The sequence below is a fragment of the Eretmochelys imbricata genome, chromosome 8, assembly GCF_965152235.1.
Source record: "Eretmochelys imbricata isolate rEreImb1 chromosome 8, rEreImb1.hap1, whole genome shotgun sequence".
In the NCBI taxonomy this organism is placed as follows: domain Eukaryota; kingdom Metazoa; phylum Chordata; order Testudines; family Cheloniidae; genus Eretmochelys; species Eretmochelys imbricata.
Window position 1 is genome coordinate 97,145,455 of NC_135579.1, and position 21,488 is coordinate 97,166,942.

At 44.8% G+C, this 21,488-nt stretch overlaps 1 protein-coding gene across 1 annotated transcript in view; it reads right to left on the reverse strand.

The window, feature by feature from the left end:
• Positions 1-21,488, reverse strand: part of PODN (podocan) — a 34,957-nt gene that overhangs the window by 12,611 nt on the left and 858 nt on the right. The window contains exons 2-5 of the mRNA XM_077824932.1: positions 19,231-19,324; positions 17,782-17,846; positions 6,470-6,579; positions 3,370-3,526 (exon numbers count right to left, since the gene is read on the reverse strand). Coding sequence (XP_077681058.1) covers positions 3,370-3,526; positions 6,470-6,579; positions 17,782-17,846; positions 19,231-19,324 — 426 coding nt within the window. The remainder of the gene's footprint in view (positions 1-3,369; positions 3,527-6,469; positions 6,580-17,781; positions 17,847-19,230; positions 19,325-21,488) is intronic.

Here is a 21,488-nt window from a genome sequence, read left to right on the forward strand (position 1 = left end):
CTAACCCTGTCTCTCCCCTTTCAACTCCCAGCGGCTGTTCCTCATTTATTGTTGCTCTCCCCTGGGCTGGTCAAAACAACAGGTAAATGTGTAGCTACCAGCAGACGATGCTTTTTCGAAACAAAGCGCATATTTCCCTCTTCGGTCCTCCTCTTTTCCCGCACAGGGCTCAAGACTGCCACTCTCACCGCTGACTTGAGGAAAGACAGTTCAAGTCCAGCACTGGGCAAACTTTGGGTCTTGATTGTGCACGAGGCTGAGTACCCGCACGTCCCATTAAAGTCAATGGGAGTAGAGAGCACTCAGCATCTTGCCGGAGGAGTCCAGCAATTCACAAGATCAAGCCTTTTGTTTTTACCTTTCTCCAAACTGGAGATCCTAGTTCCTAAAAAGTGTTGCATGAGAGTCAATGGTGAAACCTTCAAAGTAAAGGAAAGCAGGGCAGGCAACAAAGGATTTCATAGCTTAGTGAGATGATAATAAGGTAAGAGCCCTTTTCATCTCCCAGGGATTGTCACAACTGAGCACAGCTGGACCCAAAATTCTCCACCATCGCAGCTCCTCCATGTTAGCTATGGTAAGAGCGCTAGTGCAAATGGACGACACGCGATTTTAATCACAGAATATCAGGGCTGGAAGGGACCTCAGGAGGTCATCTCGTCCAACCCCCTGCTCAAAGCAGGACCAACACCAACTAAATCATCCCAGCCAAGGCTTTGTCAAGCTGGGCCATAAAAACCTCTAAGGATGGAGATTCCACCACCTCCCTAGGTAACTCATTCCAGTGCTTCACCACCCTCCTAGTGAAATAGTGTTCCCAAATATCCAACCTAAACCTCCCCCATTGCAACTTGAGACCATTGCTTCTTGTTCTGTCATTTGCCACCGCTGAGAACAGCCTAGCTCCATACTCTTTGGAACCCCCCTTCAGGTAATTGAAGGCTGCTATCAAATCCCCCCTCACTCATCTCTTCTGCAGACTATATAACCCCAGTTCCCTCAGCCTCTCCTCGTAAGTCATGTGCCCCAGCCCCTAATCATTTTCGTTGCCCTCTGCTGGAATCTCTCCAATTTGTTCACGTCCCTTCTGTAGTGGGGGAACCAAAACTGGATGCAATACTCCAGGTGTGGCCTCACCAGTGCCAAATGGAGGGGAATAATCACTTCCCTCGATCTGCTAGCAATGCTCCTACTAATACAGCCCAATATGCCATTGGCCTTCTTGGCAACCAAGGACACACTGCTGACTCATATCCAGCTTCTTGTACACTGTAATCCCCATGTCCTAGAATCATAGAATATCAGGGTTGGAAGGGACCTCAGGAGGTCATCTGGTCCAACCCCCTGCTCAAAGCAGGGCCAATCCCCAATTTTTGCCCCAATCCCTAAATGGCCCCCTCAAGGATTGAACTCAGAACCCTGGGTTTAGCAGGCCAATGCTCAAACCACTGAGCTATCCCTCCCCACAATGGAGGTTTGCCACTCCAGGCCAATGGAGGCTGCAGGAAGGGTGGCCAGCATATCCTTCAGCCCGTGCCACTTTCCGCAGCCCCCATTGGCCTGGAGTGGTGAACCGTGACCAGTGGGACCGCAATCGGCCAAACCTGCGGACGCGGCAGGTAAACAAACTGGCCTGGCCCACCAGGGGCTTTCCCTGAACAAGTGAAGGTCCTAGTTTGAGAACCACTGGTCTAGGTCACTCTGGACCCTATCCCTACCCTCCATCATATCTACCTCTCCCCCCAGCTTACTGTCATCTGCGAACTTGCTGAGAGTGCAATTAATCCCATCATCCAGATCATTAATAAAGATGTTGAATAAAACGGGCCCCAGGACCGACCCCTAGGGCACTCCACTTGATACTTGCTGCCAACTAGACATCAAGCCGTTGATCACTACCCATTGAGCCCAACAATCTAGGCAGCTTTCTGTCCACCTTATAGTCCATTCATCCAATCCATACTTTTTTAACTTGCTGGCAAGAATGCTGTAGGAGACCATATCAAAAGGTCATCCACCACTTTCCCCATATCCATAGAGCCAGTTATCTCATCATAGAACCAATCAGGTTGGTCAGGCATGACTTGCCCTTGGTGAATCCGTCTTGACTGTTCCTGATCACCTTCCTCTCCTCCAAGTGCTTCAAAAGGGATTCCTTGAGGACCTGCCCCATGATTTTGCCGGGGACTGAAGTGAACAGGGCCGTCCCTTCCCATACACAAAGTATGCAGCTGCGTAGGGCACCAGGAAATTTGGGATACCAAATTTCCTGGTGCCCTGTGCAGCTGTGTGCTGCTCCAGCCCCTGCCCCGCCTCTTCCCCACCCCTGCTCCTGTGCAGCTGTGTGCTGCTTCAGCCCCTGCCCCGCCTCTTCCCCACCCCTGCTCCACCCCAGCCCTGCCTCTTCTCACTCCTGCTCTGCCCCAGCCCCTCCATTCCACTCCTCCCCCAAAGCCCCCGCCCTGCTCCACCCCTTCCTGCCCCCACTCCCCTGAGGACTGCAGCAGGGCCAGGCCTACACTCACCGGGGGTGGTTCCCCCCGCCCCTCAAGCCAGCCCCCCCACCCCCCTGAGAGGCCTGGGGCCCCACACATTCCCCCCCTCCCCCCGGGGAGCTGCGTAGGTCCCCAGAATAGCTAGGGACGGCCCTGGAAGGGAGGCTGACTGGTCTGTAGTTCAAGATTAGATGACACGGAGATAATACCAGAGCCCAGCTAAACTACAACTTCCACCAATGCCTCTGCCAGGGTTAGCTGCAGCCATGGAAAATTACTGGTCCAAATATTCCAGTTGCCAGTTCAGTAGATACCAAAAGTCATTGCTACTTGAAGGTGATACAGCCTATGTGAAATAATCTGGTGAGCAAAGACAGTACCTTCCTAGTGAATAAGCAACTATATCAGGAAAAACACCACCATAAATTGCAGGCTCAGCAAAGAGGACAAAGACCAAATGGCCTTAGAAACTTATCTGCCCTCTCATCTCATCCCTTATCTGCCCTCTGTGTGATTCCGACACCACGTGAGGACAGCATGACAAAATGTGCACTCTCTCTGTCCAAGGACTGCCTGATGTTTGGCTACACTTAGGACTGAGACATGCAAGGCTGCCAGCCAGCCACCAGCAATACATTCCTTTGGAAATAGAAAAAACGGAATTTTGGTCTAGACAAACAGCTCGTTGCTCTCACTACTCATGCCAGTACACATGTATGTACAGGGGAGACTGGCTACGCGCTGGCGTGCTTTTCCTTCAGCCCAAACCTAGCAGTCGCCATCTAACAATGGGCCCGCCTCTGCAGTTTAAATCTCAGGCACACACAGAACTGCATCCCAGATGTAAGAGAATACACAGAGTTGGTTCCATTACCTTTAAGTGTAGTTTATATAGTGCTGAAGGCAGGTTCTTTGGAACATACTTCAGGAAATTGCTGGACATGATCAATATCTCCACGTTATTAGAGCCATTGAACATATCATCAGGTAACCCAGCATCTGAAAGTTTATTGTTGTGAAGATACACAGATCTACCAGAAAGAAAGAAAGACTGAATTAGGCAGTATGGTTTGCTTTCCTCTCTTACCCAATGCAGCCTTCTGAAATCTACACCTCAGTCTATCGTCTTCCTTTTCTTAAGGTACATATGTTCATTTTTTTAATGTATCACTTATTCTGCCAAGTATAAAAACAGATGTGCCCAAACCACAACACTGGCCCCAAGCAGTCTCTGAGTGGTGGAGTGTTCAAAATCCAAACCTGGATCTCGATCTGTATTTTATGAATCGCCCCATCTTTAACAGGCTGAGACAAAGCCTGGGATCTGTACATAGCAAGACTTAGGTATGTTTGAACTCTGGATCTGAATTTAGCAGCTTGAGCCCAGCTCAGTGTTTGGCCACAAGGCAAAGGGAATCTATTGGAGCGATAGGCAACCTCAGAAAGTTCAGAGTTTGGACTTGGTACAGACACGTACCCAAAGTTTGGGTTCTAGTCTAAAGCAGTGGTTTTCAACCAGGGGTCCAGGGCCCCCTGGTGGGCCATGAGCAGGTTTCAGGGGGTCCGCCAAGCATAGCCGGTGTTAGACTCACTAGGGCCCAGGACAGAAAGCCAAAGCCTTGCCGCACAGGGCTGCAGCTCAGGGCGCCAAGCCCCGCCACCTGGGGCTGAAGTCAAAGCCTGAGCAACATAGCTTCACAGTGCCCCCTGTAACTCAGGCACTGTCTTTTATATGCAGAAAAACAGCTGTTGTGGCACAGTTGGGGGTAGAGTTTTTATAACATGTTGGAGGGGGGGCCTCAGAAAGAAAAAGGTTGAGAACCCCTGGTCGAAAGAAAAGGAGGACTTGTGGCACCTTAGAGACTAACCAATTTATTTGAGCATAAGCTTTCATGAGCTACAGCTCACTTTAGTCTCTAAGGTGCCACAAGTTCTCCTTTTCTTTTTGCGAATACAGACTAACACGGCTGTTACTCTGAAACCTGGTCTAAAGCACATCCTGTCCTTGAGTTTGCAAAGTTGGGCTATAAATCTCTTGAGGATTGGTTATCTCAGGAGATTTCCATTATTTCTGCTTCCATGAAGGCCGGAAATAATACAAGAATAGCTTCTACGTTGCTATTTCAGAATTTCTGCTCCCAGAACTCAGGAGTGCAGAGACCACTGTGCAGATGAAAGAATAGACTTAACCAGTCCGTAAGAAAGACTTTTACACTTAAGGTGAAGGTTTGGAGGAAAAAACATTTTATTTTCCTTATGCACCAGTTAGCCCCATCCCTAGGTAAATTCCTCCCAGGAAGTCTTATCAGATAAGAGGAAACAGTTCTATCTCAGAGCGAGAGGAAAAGGAAACAGAGCCTTAACTTCCTTTCTTCCACAATTTTTATAACCGTGCAATGACAGTGATGTCAATGGAGCCACTCCCAATGTACACTTGTGCAAGTCGGAGGAGAATTGGGTCCAAACCATCCCCTGGTTGTTTTTACAAAAACCCACGGTCATAAAAAATGGGTGACTACTCCCACTTCTATAGTCCCTTTGCTTCTGCATATGCTGCAGGAGGCACTGTGTGGCTAAAATCCTGGAGGCAGATTAACAGTATGATAGGGAACCACTTCCAAAGCAGGGATTGAAAAGCCTGCATTCTCTAACTTGTCCTAGGATTTTGTTGTGATTGTGGTGATGATTTGGGGGGATTTTTTGGACTCAACATAGAAACACAACAGCTCCATGAGCAGAGAACCACAGGACAGGATATTATTCACTCTGTGTGGTCAGCTATGCTTTTAACTGACAGATATCTGACTTTCTGAAAACCTCTCGTTCCAAGTCAGCAGAGCCTGAAAGTACATACTTTACTGGAGGGGAAAAGTACAACAGTTGAACCTCCAACTTAGGATCTTGTATCAGTCGAGCTCAGGAAACAACAAGCTGCTATTCTGTATTAAACAATGGTTGCTATGGGAGAGCTTGTGAAACTCACTTCAGAAAGAGTCCAGCTACTTAATGTGATGCAAGAACTCAGCAGCTTCTGTAATTCAGGTTTTGGAAGGAAGACACATGTATAAGCTGAGGTGCAGTCATGATGAAATATCACGCACGGTGAGCGACTGACCCAACCTCTTCAGGTAACTAACGGCTTACCAGACTAAGAGCCTAGAAGGTACTGAGCCAACTCAACTCCCCCTGAAGTCAATGGAAATGGAGGGCTCTCCGCATAATTGCAGGATTAGACCCTGTGCTAACGGTGCCAGCCAGCGCTAGCCACTTACAATTCAAATGTACACGTTGTAACCAGCAGCGGAGCTTGGGCTGCTCTTGCAATGGTCACTGCAGTGATGGAGGCTGTATCAATAGATTACACTGGACTAGGTAAAACTTCTGTGGAGCAGACCACGTTTCACCGCAGGCATGTGTACCCACAACTGAAATGAGGGTGGTCTGTGGCACTGCACTGGGGTCCAACCGAGAAAATCATCACTAAAGAGTCACGGTGGTGCCTAGAGAATCAGCCATACAAGGTTGAAGTAGTGATGGGGGTTGGGAAGTACTGTTGAACCAATACTGTTGCATCATTAGCAACAGCTTTACAGTCTCAGCTTGATCACAGCCTTTCAGTGAAGGAGCTAAGGTGGAGTTGGGGATATTTGACCAATTAGTCACTGAATTGATTAATCAGTGCTGGTCCTTGCCACTCATAACAGATAAACACAAAAAAGATTTAGAAGATTATTAAACATTATTAAAAATGTTGTGTGTATATTTGTGTGATGTCCAGCAAAAGCTACTAGAATGCACTCATCTGAGAGTGGTTTTGGTCCCCTCAGTAACATAAACAATCCTCCTCCTCCAAAAGTTATCTGCAGGCCAAAAATGGTTTCAGTAAACAATGTAAACAATCAGTTCTTCCTACCAACCCATTTGCGCTAAGCAGTGACAGAACATACTCCTCCTTTCACTTCTTGATCCCTTACCTCAGGTTTGGCTTCTGTCCGAACGTGAGCCCATAAATCTTTGTGATGTAATTGGCTGCAAAATCTGCACTGATCAAGGTATTTGGTAGGAATTTCGGAGCCAGAGTTAGCTGAAAAACAAATATTGGGGGGAGAGGAAGCCAGTTAGATGCAGTGAATGCTTTAACCACCAGTATTGGGTTAGCAACAGAATATTTGCAGGATATTTACTTTGAAGAAGCAACAGTAAATGACAAAGTCCAAGTGGTCTCATTAAAAACAGTGAGCATTTCTGTCCTTACTAAATAATCTCTACAGGAAGGAGCTAGGCTTTTGCTTCAAAATGTTTGGATGGGTTTTGTTTTAATTGGAAGAAATCAAGGGTTCAGAGAGTAAATACATTTCATGCTATGGTCATAATTCCTGTGAAATACTGTGCCAAAATTTTAAAAAAGCATCATAATGCCCTCACTGCTAGAGTCTCATGTGAAAATAACTCACGTGGTGGTTACTCCACACTTTAGTTCCAAAGTCCCACGCGTGTTTGACAATCTCTTCAAAACAGGATGCAGATTACCAGGGGTGTTTTTTCCAAACAACACAGCAGAATATAATATCGGCACAAAAGCAAATATCTGATGTGTATGAAGAGTTACATCTTATTTGTTAAACACAGACAGTGTATTGGAAACAAAATACAGTGTTCTTATCCCAAAGAGTTTATAATCCAAACAAGACAGACACAGGGCTTGTTTCTCTTCATGGCCCAGCGCTATTCAATATCTTTATCAATTATCTGGAAAAAATTATTGCTGGTAAAGTTTGCAGATGACAAAAATTGGTGGAGTGGTAAAAGATTAGGACAAGATTACTGAGAAGAATAGACAGGCCTGTAACCAGAGCTGATCCAGAGAACAGAAGGGTGTGCTGTCGACCGAGTGCTAAGATATGGGATGTGGACCTGAGGTTAAAGAGGATCCTAAAGGGAGCGGGAAAGAATCCACTGATCATCCTTCATGTGGGAACAAATGATACCGATAGATTCTCGCTGGAACGTATCAAGAGAAACTATGCCAGGCTGGGGAAGACGCTTAAGGAAATCGAGACTCAGGTGGTCTTCAGTGGGATTCTACCTGTTCCTAGAGAAGGGCAACAAAGGTGTGACAAGATAATGATGCTCAATAGATAGCTCAGGCAGTGGTGCTATAAGGAGGGCTTTGGGATATATGGCCACTGGGAGGCATTCATGGACAGAGGACTGTTCTCTCGGGATGGACTCCATCTGAGTAGGGAGGGAAATAGACTTCTAGGATGGGGACTGGCACAACTGATTAAGAGAGCTTTAAACTAGGAATTTGGGGGAGATGGTTGGGAGACGTCCAGGTAATCTCCATGCCAGATTTTAACATTGAGAGGGAAGAAAATGAAGTAAGAAAGGATACAGCTGTGGCTAGGAGAATGGACATAAGGAGGAAGGGCAGTAGTGGATACCAGTCTAATAGGTCATACTGGCGGTAGAATGTCCGTGCCCAATCAGGTGAAGAAAGTGAGTGAGGCCAAATAGCAAAAATTAAGATGTTTGTACACCAATGCGAGGAGCCTAGGTAACAAAATGGAGGAACTAGAGCTATGGGTGCAGGAAGTGAAACCAGATATTATAGGGATAACAGAAACATGGTGGGAGATAATTACTGGAATACAGTGCAAGTTCATTTTAAAAAAGGATGTTGACAAATTGGAAAGGGTTCAGGAAAGAGCTACAAGAATGATTCCAGGTCTAGATAGCCTGCTTTACAAGGAGAGACTAAAGAAGCTCAATCATTTTAGTTTATCCAAGAGAAGGCTAAGAGGTAACTTGATCACAGTCTGTAATTACCTGTATGGTGAAAAGATTTCTGATAGTAGAGGGCTCTTTAATCTAGCTGACAAAGGTATAACACAAGATCCGATGGCTGGAAGCTGAAGCTAGACAAATTCAGATTAGAAATAAGGTGAACATTTTTTAAGTGAAGGTAATTAATCATTAGAACAATTTACCTAGAGTGTGATAGATTCTCTGTCACCTGGAGTCTTTAATCAAGATTGGATGTCTTTCTAAAAAGATATGTTCTGGAGAATACAACCAGAAGTTGTGGACTGGATACAGACATCAGTTGGTGAAATTCTATGGCCTGCATTATGCAGGAGGCAGACTACCTGATTATAATGGTTTCTTCTGGCCTTAAATACTTTGAATCTATAAATCGTTCTCTCACACAGGTTTTACACCAGTGTTACTCCATGAAGTTCAATGGTCCTACTCCAGACTTACAGTGATGTAAGTGAAGGGAGAGTCAGACCTATAGAGCAAGCAAGACACAATGAGACTCCACATGAAGGAATGTCAGTAATTCTTTTTTAAGTCATTACTCATATTATTATTAACACTTCATGAGGGCCTTGGGGAAGAACAGAGATTTTAATGAGGAATTGCTTGGCCTAACTTCTTAAATAAATGAATAACTGAAGAGTATTCAAGCTTCTCTTTCTGCTGGTATGCCAAGCATGCACTTGGCAAAGTCGTGTTTCTATCACCTTGTAGTTCACCAGACATATAACTCAGACTTTTATTTTTAAACCGAAAATAAATTTGTTTATTTGTCTCTTTCTCTCCAGTGTCGGTAGTTCCCTCCTTAGGCTGCCTGAAAATGTCTGATGGACACAAATCAAGCAAAAAGAGCCCTTTCCCCAAATCAATTATCCCCTGTGAAGCTTTCTCAGCACCAGAAATAATGGGTGGAAATTAGAGGCGTTTTACCAACGACCAGCACTGACACCACATTGCCTTTAGCTTTGGATGTACTCACTTGCTGACTTGGGAGATGTAATCTCATGGGAGTGGGTTAACGCTAACAAGCCTGGTCAAGAAGCTCTGGAAATGTGTCATAAAGCAACATTATGCCTATGTGTCCATATGTAACATTATGCCTTTTGTGTCATAAGGCAACATAGCAAAGCTTTTGATACGGTCTCCCACAGTATTCTTGCCAGCAAGTTAAAGAAGTATGGGATGGATGAATAGACTATAAGGTGGATAGAAAGCTGGCTAGATCATCGGGTTCAACAGGTAGTGATCAATGGCTCCATGTCTAGTTGGCAGCTGGTATCAAGTGGAGTGCCTCAAGGGTCGGTCCTGGGGCCGGTTTTGTTCAATATCTTCATTAACGATCTGGAGGATTGCATGTTTGCAGATGACACTAAACTGGGATGAGTGGTAGATACGCTGGAGGGTAGGGAGAGGATACAGAGGGCCCTAGACAAATTAGAGGATTGGGCCAAAAGAAATCTGATGAGGTTCAACAAGGACAAGTGCAGAGTCCTGTACTTAGGACGGAAGAATCCCATGCACTGCTACACAATAGGGACCAAGCGGCTAGGCAGCAGTTCTACAGAAAAGGACCTAGGGGTTACAGTGGATGAGAAGCTGGATATGAGTCACCAGTGTGCCCTTGTTGCCAAGAAGGCCAACTGCATTTTGGGATGTATATGTAGGAGCATTGCCAGCAGATTGAGGGACGTGATCATTCCCCTCTATTTGGCATTGGTGAAGCCTCATCTGGAGTACTATGTCCAGTTTTGGGCCCCACACTACAAGAAGGATGTGAAAAAATTGGAAAGAGTCTAGTGAAAGGCAACAAAAATGATTAGGGGGCTGGAGCACATGACTTATGAGGAGAGGCTGAGGGAACTGGGATTATTTAGTCTACAGAAGAGAAGAATGAGGGGGGATTTGATAGCTGCTTTCAACTACCTGAAAGGGGGTTCCAAAGATGATGGATCTAGACTGTTCTCAGTGGTAGCAGATGACAGAACGAGGAGTAATGATCTCAAGTTGCAGAGGGGGAGGTTTAGGTTGGCTATTAGGAAAAACTTTTTCACTAGGAGGGTGGTGAAGCACTGGAATGCATTACCTAGGGAGGTGGTGGAATCTCCTTCCTTACAGGTTTTTATGGTCAGGCTAGACAAAGCCCTCGCTGGGGTGATTTAGTTGGGGATTGGTCCTGCTTTGAGCAGGGGGTTGGACCTCCTGAGGTCCCTTCCAACCCTGATATTCTATGATTCTATGATTCTCTACTATGGCATAATACAAAGAAATCAGACACAGGAACTCATTCATATATGCAATTAGTCACTTCCATCCAGGTTCAAGCTTTGCTGCCTGCATACATAGAATCATAGAATCATAGAATATCAGGGTTGGAAGGGACCCCTGAAGGTCATCTAGTCCAACCCCCTGCTCGAAGCAGGACCAATTCCCAGTTAAATCATCCCAGCCAGGGCTTTGTCAAGCCTGACCTTAAAAACTTCCAAGGAAGGAGATTCCACCACCTCCCTAGGCAACGCATTCCAGTGTTTCACCACCCTCTTAGTGAAAAAGTTTTTCCTAATATCCAATCTAAACCTCCCCCACTGCAACTTGAGGCCATTACTCCTCGTTCTGTCATCTGCTACCATTGAGAACAGTCTAGAGCCATCCTCTTTGGAACCCCCTTTCAGGTAGTTGAAAGCAGCTATCAAATCCCCCCTCATTCTTCTCTTCTGCAGGCTAAACAATCCCAGCTCCCTCAGCCTCTCCTCATAAGTCATGTGTTCCAGACCCCTAATCATTTTTGTTGCCCTTCGCTGGACTCTCTCCAATTTATCCACATCCTTCTTGTAGTGTGGGGCCCAAACCTGGACACAGTACTCCAGATGAGGCCTCACCAATGTCGAATAGAGGGGGACGATCACGTCCCTCGATCTGCTCGCTATGCCCCTACTTATACATCCCAAAATGCCATTGGCCTTCTTGGCAACAAGGGCACACTGCTGACTCATATCCAGCTTCTCGTCCACTGTCACCCCTAGGTCCTTTTCCGCAGAACTGCTGCCTAGCCATTCGGTCCCTAGTCTGTAGCGGTGCATTGGATTCTTCCGTCCTAAGTGCAGGACCCTGCACTTATCCTTATTGAACCTCATCAGATTTCTTTTGGCCCAATCCTCCAATTTGTCTAGGTCCTTCTGTATCCTATCCCTCCCCTCCAGCGTATCTACCACTCCTCCCAGTTTAGTATCGTCCGCAAATTTGCTGAGAGTGCAATCCACACCATCCTCCAGATCATTTATGAAGATATTGAACAAAACCGGCCCCAGGGGCACTCCACTTGACACCGGCTGCCAACTAGACATGGAGCCATTGATCACTACCCGTTGAGCCCGACAATCTAGCCAGCTTTCTACCCACCCTATAGTGCATTCATCCAGCCCATACTTCCTTAACTTGCTGACAAGAATACTGTGGGAGACCGTGTCAAAAGCTTTGCTAAAGTCAAGAAACAATACATCCACTGCTTTCCCTTCATCCACAGAACCAGTAATCTCATGATAAAAGGCGATTAGATTAGTCAGGCATGACCTTCCCTTGGTGAATCCATGCTGGCTGTTCCTGATCACTTTCCTCTCATGCAAGTACTTCAAGATTGATTCTTTGAGGACCTGCTCCATGATTTTTCCAGGGACTGAGGTGAGGCTGACTGGCCTGTAGTTCCCAGGATCCTCCTTCTTCCCTTTTTTAAAGATTGGCACTACATTAGCCTTTTTCCAGTCATCTGGGACTTCCCCGGTTCGCCACGAGTTTTCAAAGATAATGGCCAATGGCTCTGCAATCACAGCCGCCAATTCCTTCAGCACTCTCGGACATTGTCAGCTGGGTCAAAGCAGATACAGTAACTCCTCACTTAAAGTCATCTTGGTTAATGTGGTTTCGTTGTTACGTTGCTGATCAATTAGGGAATGCGCTTGTTTAAAGTTGTGCAATGCTCCCTTATAACATCATTTGGCAGCCACCTGCTTTGTCCACTGCTTGCAGGAAGAGCAGCCCGTTGCAGCTGGCTGGCGGGGGCTTGGAACCAGGGTGGACCGGCAGCTGCCCTATCAGCTCCGCGCTCCCCTAAGTTCCCAGGCTATCAATTGCTGGCAGTTCAGCTGTCCCTCCCCCCACTGCCCTGTGCTGCTCCTGCCCTCTGCCTTGGAGCTGCTTCCCGAGCTTCCTGCTTGCTATGTGGGGGGTAGGGGAGGAAGAGGGGGCCTAATGTCAGGGTGTTCCCCTCCCCCCTGCTCGTGCACCCTGCTTACCCCATCTTCCATAGAGCAGGGGGGACACACGACAGGGCTCAGGAGGGAGGGAGCTTCCTGGCAACAGCTGCGGTCTCAGCTTGCTGATCTACTTAATGAGGCAGTGTATCTAAGAGTGAGATCAGCGTACTTAAAGGGGAAATGCGCATCTCTCTCACACACACATGGTATGTGTCTCTGTCTGCCATGCTGTCTCCCCTCCCTCCATTCGTGCTGCCTTGTAGAGTGTGAGGCTACATTAACGACGAGTTAATGCTTGAGGGCTCAGCCAATTGCTAGTTCATCATTTAGCGGTAAGGCATTCCCTGGGAAATATCCCACCCTCTGACTCCACCACCTCAACCAAGCCTCACAATCATCATCACTGTGTACCAATATTAAATTGTTTTTTAAAACTTATACTCTGTGTGTCTGTGTGTGTGTGTGTGTGTGTGTGTGTGTGTGTATATGTCTTTTGTCTGATGAAAAAAATTTCCCTGGAACCTAACCCCCCCATTTACATTAATTCTTATGAGGAAATTGGATTCACTTAACATCATTTTGCTTAAATTTGCATTTTTCAGGAACATAACTACAACGTTAAGTGAGGAGTTACTATATATGAAACACACAACAGCCCTGGACAGCCCTGTGGGGCACTCAGAGAAATAACAGAACCACTGAAAACCACAGAGAAAGAAAATAGAGAGGAGGTGTTTCGTTCTGAAAGAAAGAAAGAAAGAAAGAAAGAAAGAAAGAAAGAAAGAAAGAAAGATCAAGCTGCTCAGATCCTTTTCTCGGCATCTCTTCCTCTTCCAGGACCAGCTTGCATCAACTATTTGGGATTGGACAGCTGCTGCTGCCCAAGCAGATTTCAGATATAAGAAGGCATGCTCAGATTTAGCAGAAAGAAGCAGGCAGCCCTTTCTTAATCTGTTTCACAGCTAGGTAGCAGGAGTAGAAGGAAGGGATACAATAATGATAGAACTGACACAACAACTGTCCTAGTGTTAGAACTTCCACTCATTGGCATTTATAACTGGATGAACTGTTTTGTGTGTGTGTTCACCAAGAGCCAAAAGATGGTTGAAGAGCACTAGGATCTTTGTGTATGTTTCCAGGAGCTCCATTGCACAGAAGTGTCAATATCAGATTTACCTTCTCATCACCCCTCTGCATTCCATCCTCTTGATATGAGGCAGACATGAGAAAAACATGGCTGCTCTCAAAAGCCTATAAACAAGTTACTCTGATGTTTGGCAAGTTATACTTTCATCCACCTCAGGTGCGTAGAAGCCTGTTGAAAATTACAGAACACATCTCCGAAGGGAAATCCCATTCTCTTACTAGAAATGGTAATGCGACCAGCTGAGGGAACATCACTGTCCTTTCTCTCACCTGCCATGACAGGTCTAACCAATGTTCAATCCAAGTGTGTGTTTTTGCGTTCCAGGTATTGCCAACTAGGAAAAAAAAAAAACCCACAACACTCCCTGCAGGGGCCTCAATTGTCCGACAATAGCAAGTTTGTCTTGAGAGCTATTTGCTGTATCTGCTCCTGCAGAGAATGATGAATTTTCCAAACTTGTGCTGCTTCTCCTGCAGTACACAGGATGGATGGCATGCTGAATGCACTATTCTAGGGAATACCCATAGGACTGAATGGTGATTTTCATTGGTTGGCTCTTTGGAGAATGTATGTTGGGTTTTCATCGTTGTTAGAGTTAAAGTAGATTCAGTGGCTGGGCACTCTCCCATCACTATTGTCTAACACAGCAGTCTCCAAAGTGGGGTGCGCAAGACCACCCCTGGGGGTGCGCGGCAGGAGGAGCGCTGCTGCCTGGACCTTCGATTCTTCGGCCCTCCCCGCTCCGTCTCAGGCGGCACGCCGGTGGCAGCTCTCCTTTTTCTTTTTCTTTTTTTTTTCTTTTTTTTTTCTTGCTTCCCTAGAGCTGGCCCTGGGGGCACGCGATTCAAAAAGTTTGGAGCCCACTAATCTAGCAGCAATCTAGTGACTTGGACTAATGTGATTTTCTCTGCAGCCTTGTGGCTGCCCTCCTCCCGCTCTCCATATTACAGGTTTCTTTCCCCCACTGCTAACTGGTAGAGTAACCAATTACAGTGCTGCCATAAAAGTTGTCTTCAGGTTTTGGAACCAATTTTCTCCTTGCCCGCTGTAGACCCTAACACAAACAGAGAAGCCTTGGATCCAGTGAATCCCATATCACTACGGGAATACTGAGAAATCTAAAGCCTCCCTTACCCAAAGGGTTGATAATTATCTTAAAGTAATCAATATAGCAGCTCAGTGCCCTGCCCTACATTTCAGCAGGTGAGGTTTTTGGTAAAAATGTGGCCTGCTGTGGCTCCCCACAGGCTACATGACCAAGGCTTCTTGTGGGTGTTCTTGGGGACTTTAAATAAGAAACGATAATATAAGTTATTTACTTATGGTGAGTGATACACCTACAATACAGCAGGGTTATGTATTAGCCTAGTTATGCTAATTAAAAAAGCCACCCTGCCAATTTACCTGTCTGTGAAATAATCAGAACTGCCACTAACTAAAACAACATCAAGACAAGCCTCCTTCCATACAATGAGAGAAGTAAACTACCAGCAAACCCCTGCCCTCCTCCAAACACCACAGTTGCCTGAGCTGAAGCACTTCCCATGGCAGCATGGATGCAACACAAAGCCAATCTGGTTTGTCCTGGCTCATGATTTCTGAAGACGTGTTATTTTTGTGGGTCCACAACTTCTCACTGTAACTGCTTCTGACAATTTGCTGATGTTTGCATTTTTATCTTGGATGTGTGTCTCTCCCTGCAAAAGTCTCAGGAAAAGCCAAACACTTTGTTTTATCACACAGGAAAAGTTGGACTGCAAAGTTCTGGAATATTAGTCACAGCCTGGCTTGTTCTTCTCTTTTATGGATCTACTTGCTGCCAAGACCATTACATGGACATGTGGCTTGAAAGAGTAGAGAATGTGATGTAGTTGTACTAAGGGGCAAATTCTGAGCTCAGTCACACCAAGGGAAATCCATGATGTTATTATGGATTTGTCCTGGCAGGACATTTAGACCAGAATCTGGCCACTTGGTGTGTAATCTAAAGGCCAAAGGATCACAGACATTAAAAAAAAAAGTGTGGTTAAACAGATAGAGAATTTCATTTCTTTTTCTGTCTAAAAAGGGCTGTCTGTTTGCACAGCTGCGCTTTCTCCTTTTCCCACTGACCTGTGCCTGGTGCTTTAAGCCATACTTTTCTGTGACATTACGTTTCCTTCCATAGCAAGTAATTGTGTGGGTTCATTTAAAAAATGGTTTCACTGCAGAACCAAGCGGGAGTAAGGTGATATCAGAGAGGGTATTTCCATTCCTGTTGAGATAGTATAACCTTTTCATCAAGGCCCGGGGTATCTGTCGTGACTGCTACCATGGGTCATCAGCAGGGACCTGAGACCTTAACCACTAGAAGTATGCGCTCCAACCATTTGAGCTAAAGAAGTAACTTGATTATCTGCTAGCAACAGTAGGCACTTAGTCGCTTATGTGAACCAGACACTACCGTGGGACACATAGCACACAATAAATTGCGGGGAATGGGGGTACACTTCCATCATGTCCCAAAACCTCAGTAGCACTAGCTCATCTTTAACATCCACTTCCACTCACTCCACAGTTGTCCTAATCCATAGAACCCACATTTGGCGGGCAGTTGTCTCTACTATGCATGTGTATAGCTCCTGTAGACATGATGGGAATGGGATCCATGGAGAATGTTGTGGCTTTTTCAGTTCTTGACTGTTCATTATGAGAGTCCCACACCAAAGCGTTAGGACCTGTTTTTCAATGCGGCTTAACCCAACCTCTTCTAGTGTGTGTGCAGCTTTGTATACCTGCACTCACAGTTTATGTGCACTATCATCTCTGTGTGCAGGTGAAAAAGTACACCAACTAGGGCCTGATCCAAAGCCCACAGAATCATAGAATCATGGAATGCAGAGCTGGAAGGGACTTCAAGAGGTCACTCAGTTCTACCCCATGCACTGAGGCAGGACCAAGTATAGCTAGACCATAACTGACAGGTGTTTATCGAATGTATTCTTTAAAACCTCTAATGATGGGGATTCCACAACCTCCCTTTGACGCCTATTCCATACTTAACTATCCTTATAGTTAGAAAGTTTTTCCTAATATTGAATTTAAATCTCCCTTGCTGCAGACTAAGCCTATTATTGCTTGTCCTACATTCGGTGGACCTGGAAAACAAGGGCTGTTACAAAGAGGACAGTGATCAATTAACATATTTGAAGACATTTTTCAGTGCCCCCCTTAATCTCCTTTTCTCAACACTAAATACTCCCATTTTTTTTAACCTTTCCTCACAGGTCAGGTTTTCTAAATCTTTTATCATTTTCATTACTCTCCTCTGGACACTCTCCAGTTTATACACATCTTTTTTAAAGTGGCACCCAAAACTGGAGACAGTACTCCAGCTTTGGCCTCACTAGTGCCAAGTAGGGCTTAATGATTACCTCCTGTGTCTAACATCGGTGTCATACAGTGCTACTGCCTAGTCAGTAATTCCCCATTTTGTATTTGCGCATTTGATTTTCCCTTCTAAATGAGGTGTAGTACTTTGCACTTGTCATTATTGAATGTCATCTTCAAGTCAGTGGGAGTCTCTCTCTTGACTTAGTGGGCTTTGGATCAGGTCCCCAGTGAGTGCAGGTTATAGACTTTACATGTTCAAACACCACATGGTCAAATGAGCTTGTGGATGAAAACTCTTTTGCCTGTATATGCGTGAAGTAATGGATTGAAATCACTTGTGCGCTATTGCCTCAGTGCAGAAGTTTACACTGATTCCAGATGGCATTAAACTCTGTGCACACAGGTGAGAGCTCTATTTTGAGTGATTAATTTCTACCTCTCTCTTACCGATTGATGCACTCTTAAAACGAACATCTTCACACAACATCTTAAGAGCATAAATAGCCCTTTTGCCTTAACAGTTTTGCAGCATGACGGAAGTTTTAATTGTAGATAGCCCCAGATGAGCCCTGATTGGAACTACACACCTCAGCACAACATGACAGGCATGGAGAACAAACGTATTTTTTAAAATCATCATTATTGTTTAACTTTATGAATAACGCCAGAAGGCATCTACAAAAACCATGTCCCCTCTTACCTTATTGTTTGCAAGGTACAAGTAATTCAGATTCTCCAGCTGTTCAAATGCCTCCTCTGGAAGCCCTTCAAACAACAGGAATGATTTACAGTCAGCACCCTTTGTGAATGAGAATGCTAGAGGGGCTTTTTTGTCTCCCAAAGGATATCTATAATGTAAGTTTTAAATATTTTTCAGAAACAACCTGACACATGCTTTTCATTGTTGTTTCATTTTCTGTTATTATAAAGGCTAAAGAGATTCATAAAAAGAGCTGTCTGAACAAAGCACATTGCTTAGCCTGTAGTAACGAGCGTGATGATCAGAAGATGTAAAAGAGTGCACCGGATTTAAGGTCGCTTGCTGTGGGATATATATTACTAACTGCACAGAGCATCCATGCTGCCTGGGAAGAAAGGACAGAAATCAAATGTGGATTTTCTTCCCTCCCCTGCACCTCAACATCTTTAGAGTTTTTTGGTTAATTTCTTTTTATGAACTTGTAGAAAATTCTTCTCATAAGGACATAGTCTAAATCATAGCATATTTGAAACTTACGGCTCAATCATGCACCCACTGAAGTTAATGGAAGAAGTTTCACTATTAACTGAAAAGGGAACAAGACCAGGTCCTGAATCTATTAAGTAAAATTTTCATTTTGCTGTGCATTATCGATGTACAATGGCCCAGTGCTTCCAATCAAGTCTACTTGTACACCCTGAAATAGGAGGCTGCTCCTGTTATTCGTTTGAGTAGTAGGGTGCACCTCACAGACAGGGTCACACCAGAGGGTGTTGACAGCAGTACCATTCTGAATCACACACCTTCCCCCTTTATTATCATGTGGCTCTTCCCCAGCCTCTCTTTTCTTCCTCTTTCAAAATCTGGCCTTTTCCTTATTAACTAAATGGCAATGTTCGAATGCTTGACTTATCCAGCCAAACTTGCCTGAAGCAGTCAAAGTGGGTTGACAGAAAGGGTGGGAGTTATGTTATTTTTAATTAATATGGTTTGGTTCCAAAGGTTTTGAGTAATTTAGACATCAAATTAACTGAATTGAACTGAAGGAGTGAATTAAGGAGCAGGCTCTGTCATAGGGAATTTGTTCAGCATGCAGATATTTCTGGATCCAATTTGGATTGTACTGATGCGCTCTAGAGGGACTGGAGGGAGTTTCCTGGATATGCGTGTACTATGCCACAGTACATAATATTGCTGCCATGTCTCTTCCTTTGGTACAAGGAGGGCTGCATTTTTATGCACTGAGCATTATTTTTCAGATGATGAAGTGCCTCCACGTTTTGTGTGCTGGCCAAAGGAGTGACACTGATTAGCCAACCATTCTAATAATTTAATAACATCTGAGCACACGCACCGTTCCTCACGCCGTCCATCTGTGACCACTGACTGGCTTGTTGCAGTGCTCATCAGTGGCTCTCTATACTCTGATGCTTGGCTTTTCCAGCTTACCTTTCGAAGTGAGCCTGTTGTTCTGTAAATTAAGCGTTTCTAGTCTGTAAAGACGTGCAAGCTCTTCTGGAAAGATTTCTTCTATCTGGTTATTCTAAGGAAAGGAAGAATAGAAATCATCAGTTAAGTAATCAGAGAAGGACCCTAACTCTGAACTTTTGGAAATTTTGGATCTGGATCTGAATGTCAAAAATAGACCCCTGACTATAAAGGCCAAACTCAGATCTCAAATCTGACAAACCCAAAGTTAGCAGAATTTGAAATCTTGCAAAGCCATGTTCTGCAGCTTGGGATCATCCCTAGAAATATCCAGGTCCTGTACTTTATGAGGAACAGGTTCTAGTAAAGCCCATAATGCCCTTAGCCAGAGACAAACCCTCTGAACAGCTGGCAGGTAATTAAAGCACAGCTTTATTCTGAAAAAGGACTATGTAAGACTGGCATATTGGGGGGGGGGTCCCAGGTTTATTTTCTGTCAGTGGTTTTATTTTTTTTAAATCAAACGTGATTGGTTTTATAAGTAGAATGAAAGATTTTTTTCCGAACTGCAAACTCATCATGAGATCTGAAAGTCAAGTGGGTTCTATTTCTGACATGCCACCGCTAATAAAGAATCTGCCATCAGACTTTAGTTAACATTATTTTATAGTATACAAGGCTTAACAGTGTTCATATTCGTATTAAACATGTATATTATGGTAGCATCTATAGGCCTCAACCAGGTCAGTGGCTAAGAGCTATATATAGAAAATTACAGCCTCTTCTCCAAAGAGCTTACAGTATGGAATCCTGTCCAGTCTCCCACAGCCCATCTAGTGGGCTAACAGGAGTTAAACTTCTGTTTTGACAGTAAAATAGCTCTAACTGGAACACACCTGGAGCAGATCTGTTGAGTAATAAGGTGTCATTTTACATTACAACTTTTCTAACTACAGCTGTGCATTGATTGACAACTCTGAATTTTCCATTGCAAAACTGTGCACTCCATCAATTTATCAAACATGATAAATACCAAAAATACACTAATTAGGGACCACAGGACACATTCCATACCAGCGGGAATCTGCAGTCACTGCATTAACTGTGGAATTACTTTGAATTCACACTGCTTTAACTAAGCGCACAATCTGGCTCACGTTCTCCAGTAAAAAAGAATAATTATGAATGTGTTCCACTGGCCTGGCACTAAAACATTTCAAAACTTATGAATGAATAGCAATCAACACTTGATCAAACGCTTGCCTGATGGGGAGCAGTAACACAGCACCACTGTGGCAAGCAAGGAAAGGGAAGGGCTTAATTTTAAGGACTTTCAGTGAGACTTGATGAACACCAGCATTAATCACCTTGTCTTGAACACAACTGCCCTGCTCTACCAGAGGCCTCAGACGATGGATCAAAGGGAGGAAAAATATGCCTTTAATTAAACTGCAACTTACTAAACTCCTGCAAAAACCCCTTCTTGGCAAATGAAGCTACTGACAGCACAGTGTGAGTTGATTCTTCTAAGGACCTGTCGACATGGGAAAGTTAGACTTGTATAACTAAGGCATGAATTTAATCCAGTGTAGTTACAGTAGTATAATCCCCTAGAAAGCACTCTGACATCAGCATGATGCCATTTAGTTTGTCAGTCACTTGGGAAGAGGTTTAACTAAAAAAAAAAAAAAAAAGCCACCCTCCAGAATGAGAGTCCACACAGAGGGTTATGCTGGTAACACTTTCCCATGTAGACAAGGCCTAAGAAGTTTAGAACATATATCCTCACACATGCATACCCTTGCCCTGAAAAACCACTCAGCCTCAATAAACAACCATTATTTAGGGAAGTGAGCTTATTATGCCTACTGCCTTCCATTTTAAAATGATCCACTGGGATCATATTGCTGAACTTGGCTTGGATGAGGTCAGCACCAGCTGCGTGCAAGGGCCTCATCTATGGAATTCCCTCCCTGTGGGTTCCCAACAAGGTTGCAAGATGGCTGTTTTCAGCCCTTGTAAGTTCTTCTCATTTGGATGATTTTGCTCATCACGACCATTTAACTTCCCATGTTTCTGTATAGATGGGGGCTTGGGGGATGTTTGGCACTGGGGGTAGGGCAATGCATCTGGGCCAGTGGATCCTGTTTATGATATTTCAATTAATAAGTGAGACGAGGGAACTTCTTGGCAGCTGCTGCAGTTACACCAGGGAAGAATTAAGCCTGGGTTTTCAAAGGGAGAGCAGAATTAAGAATTATTATACACTGGAGGCTCTT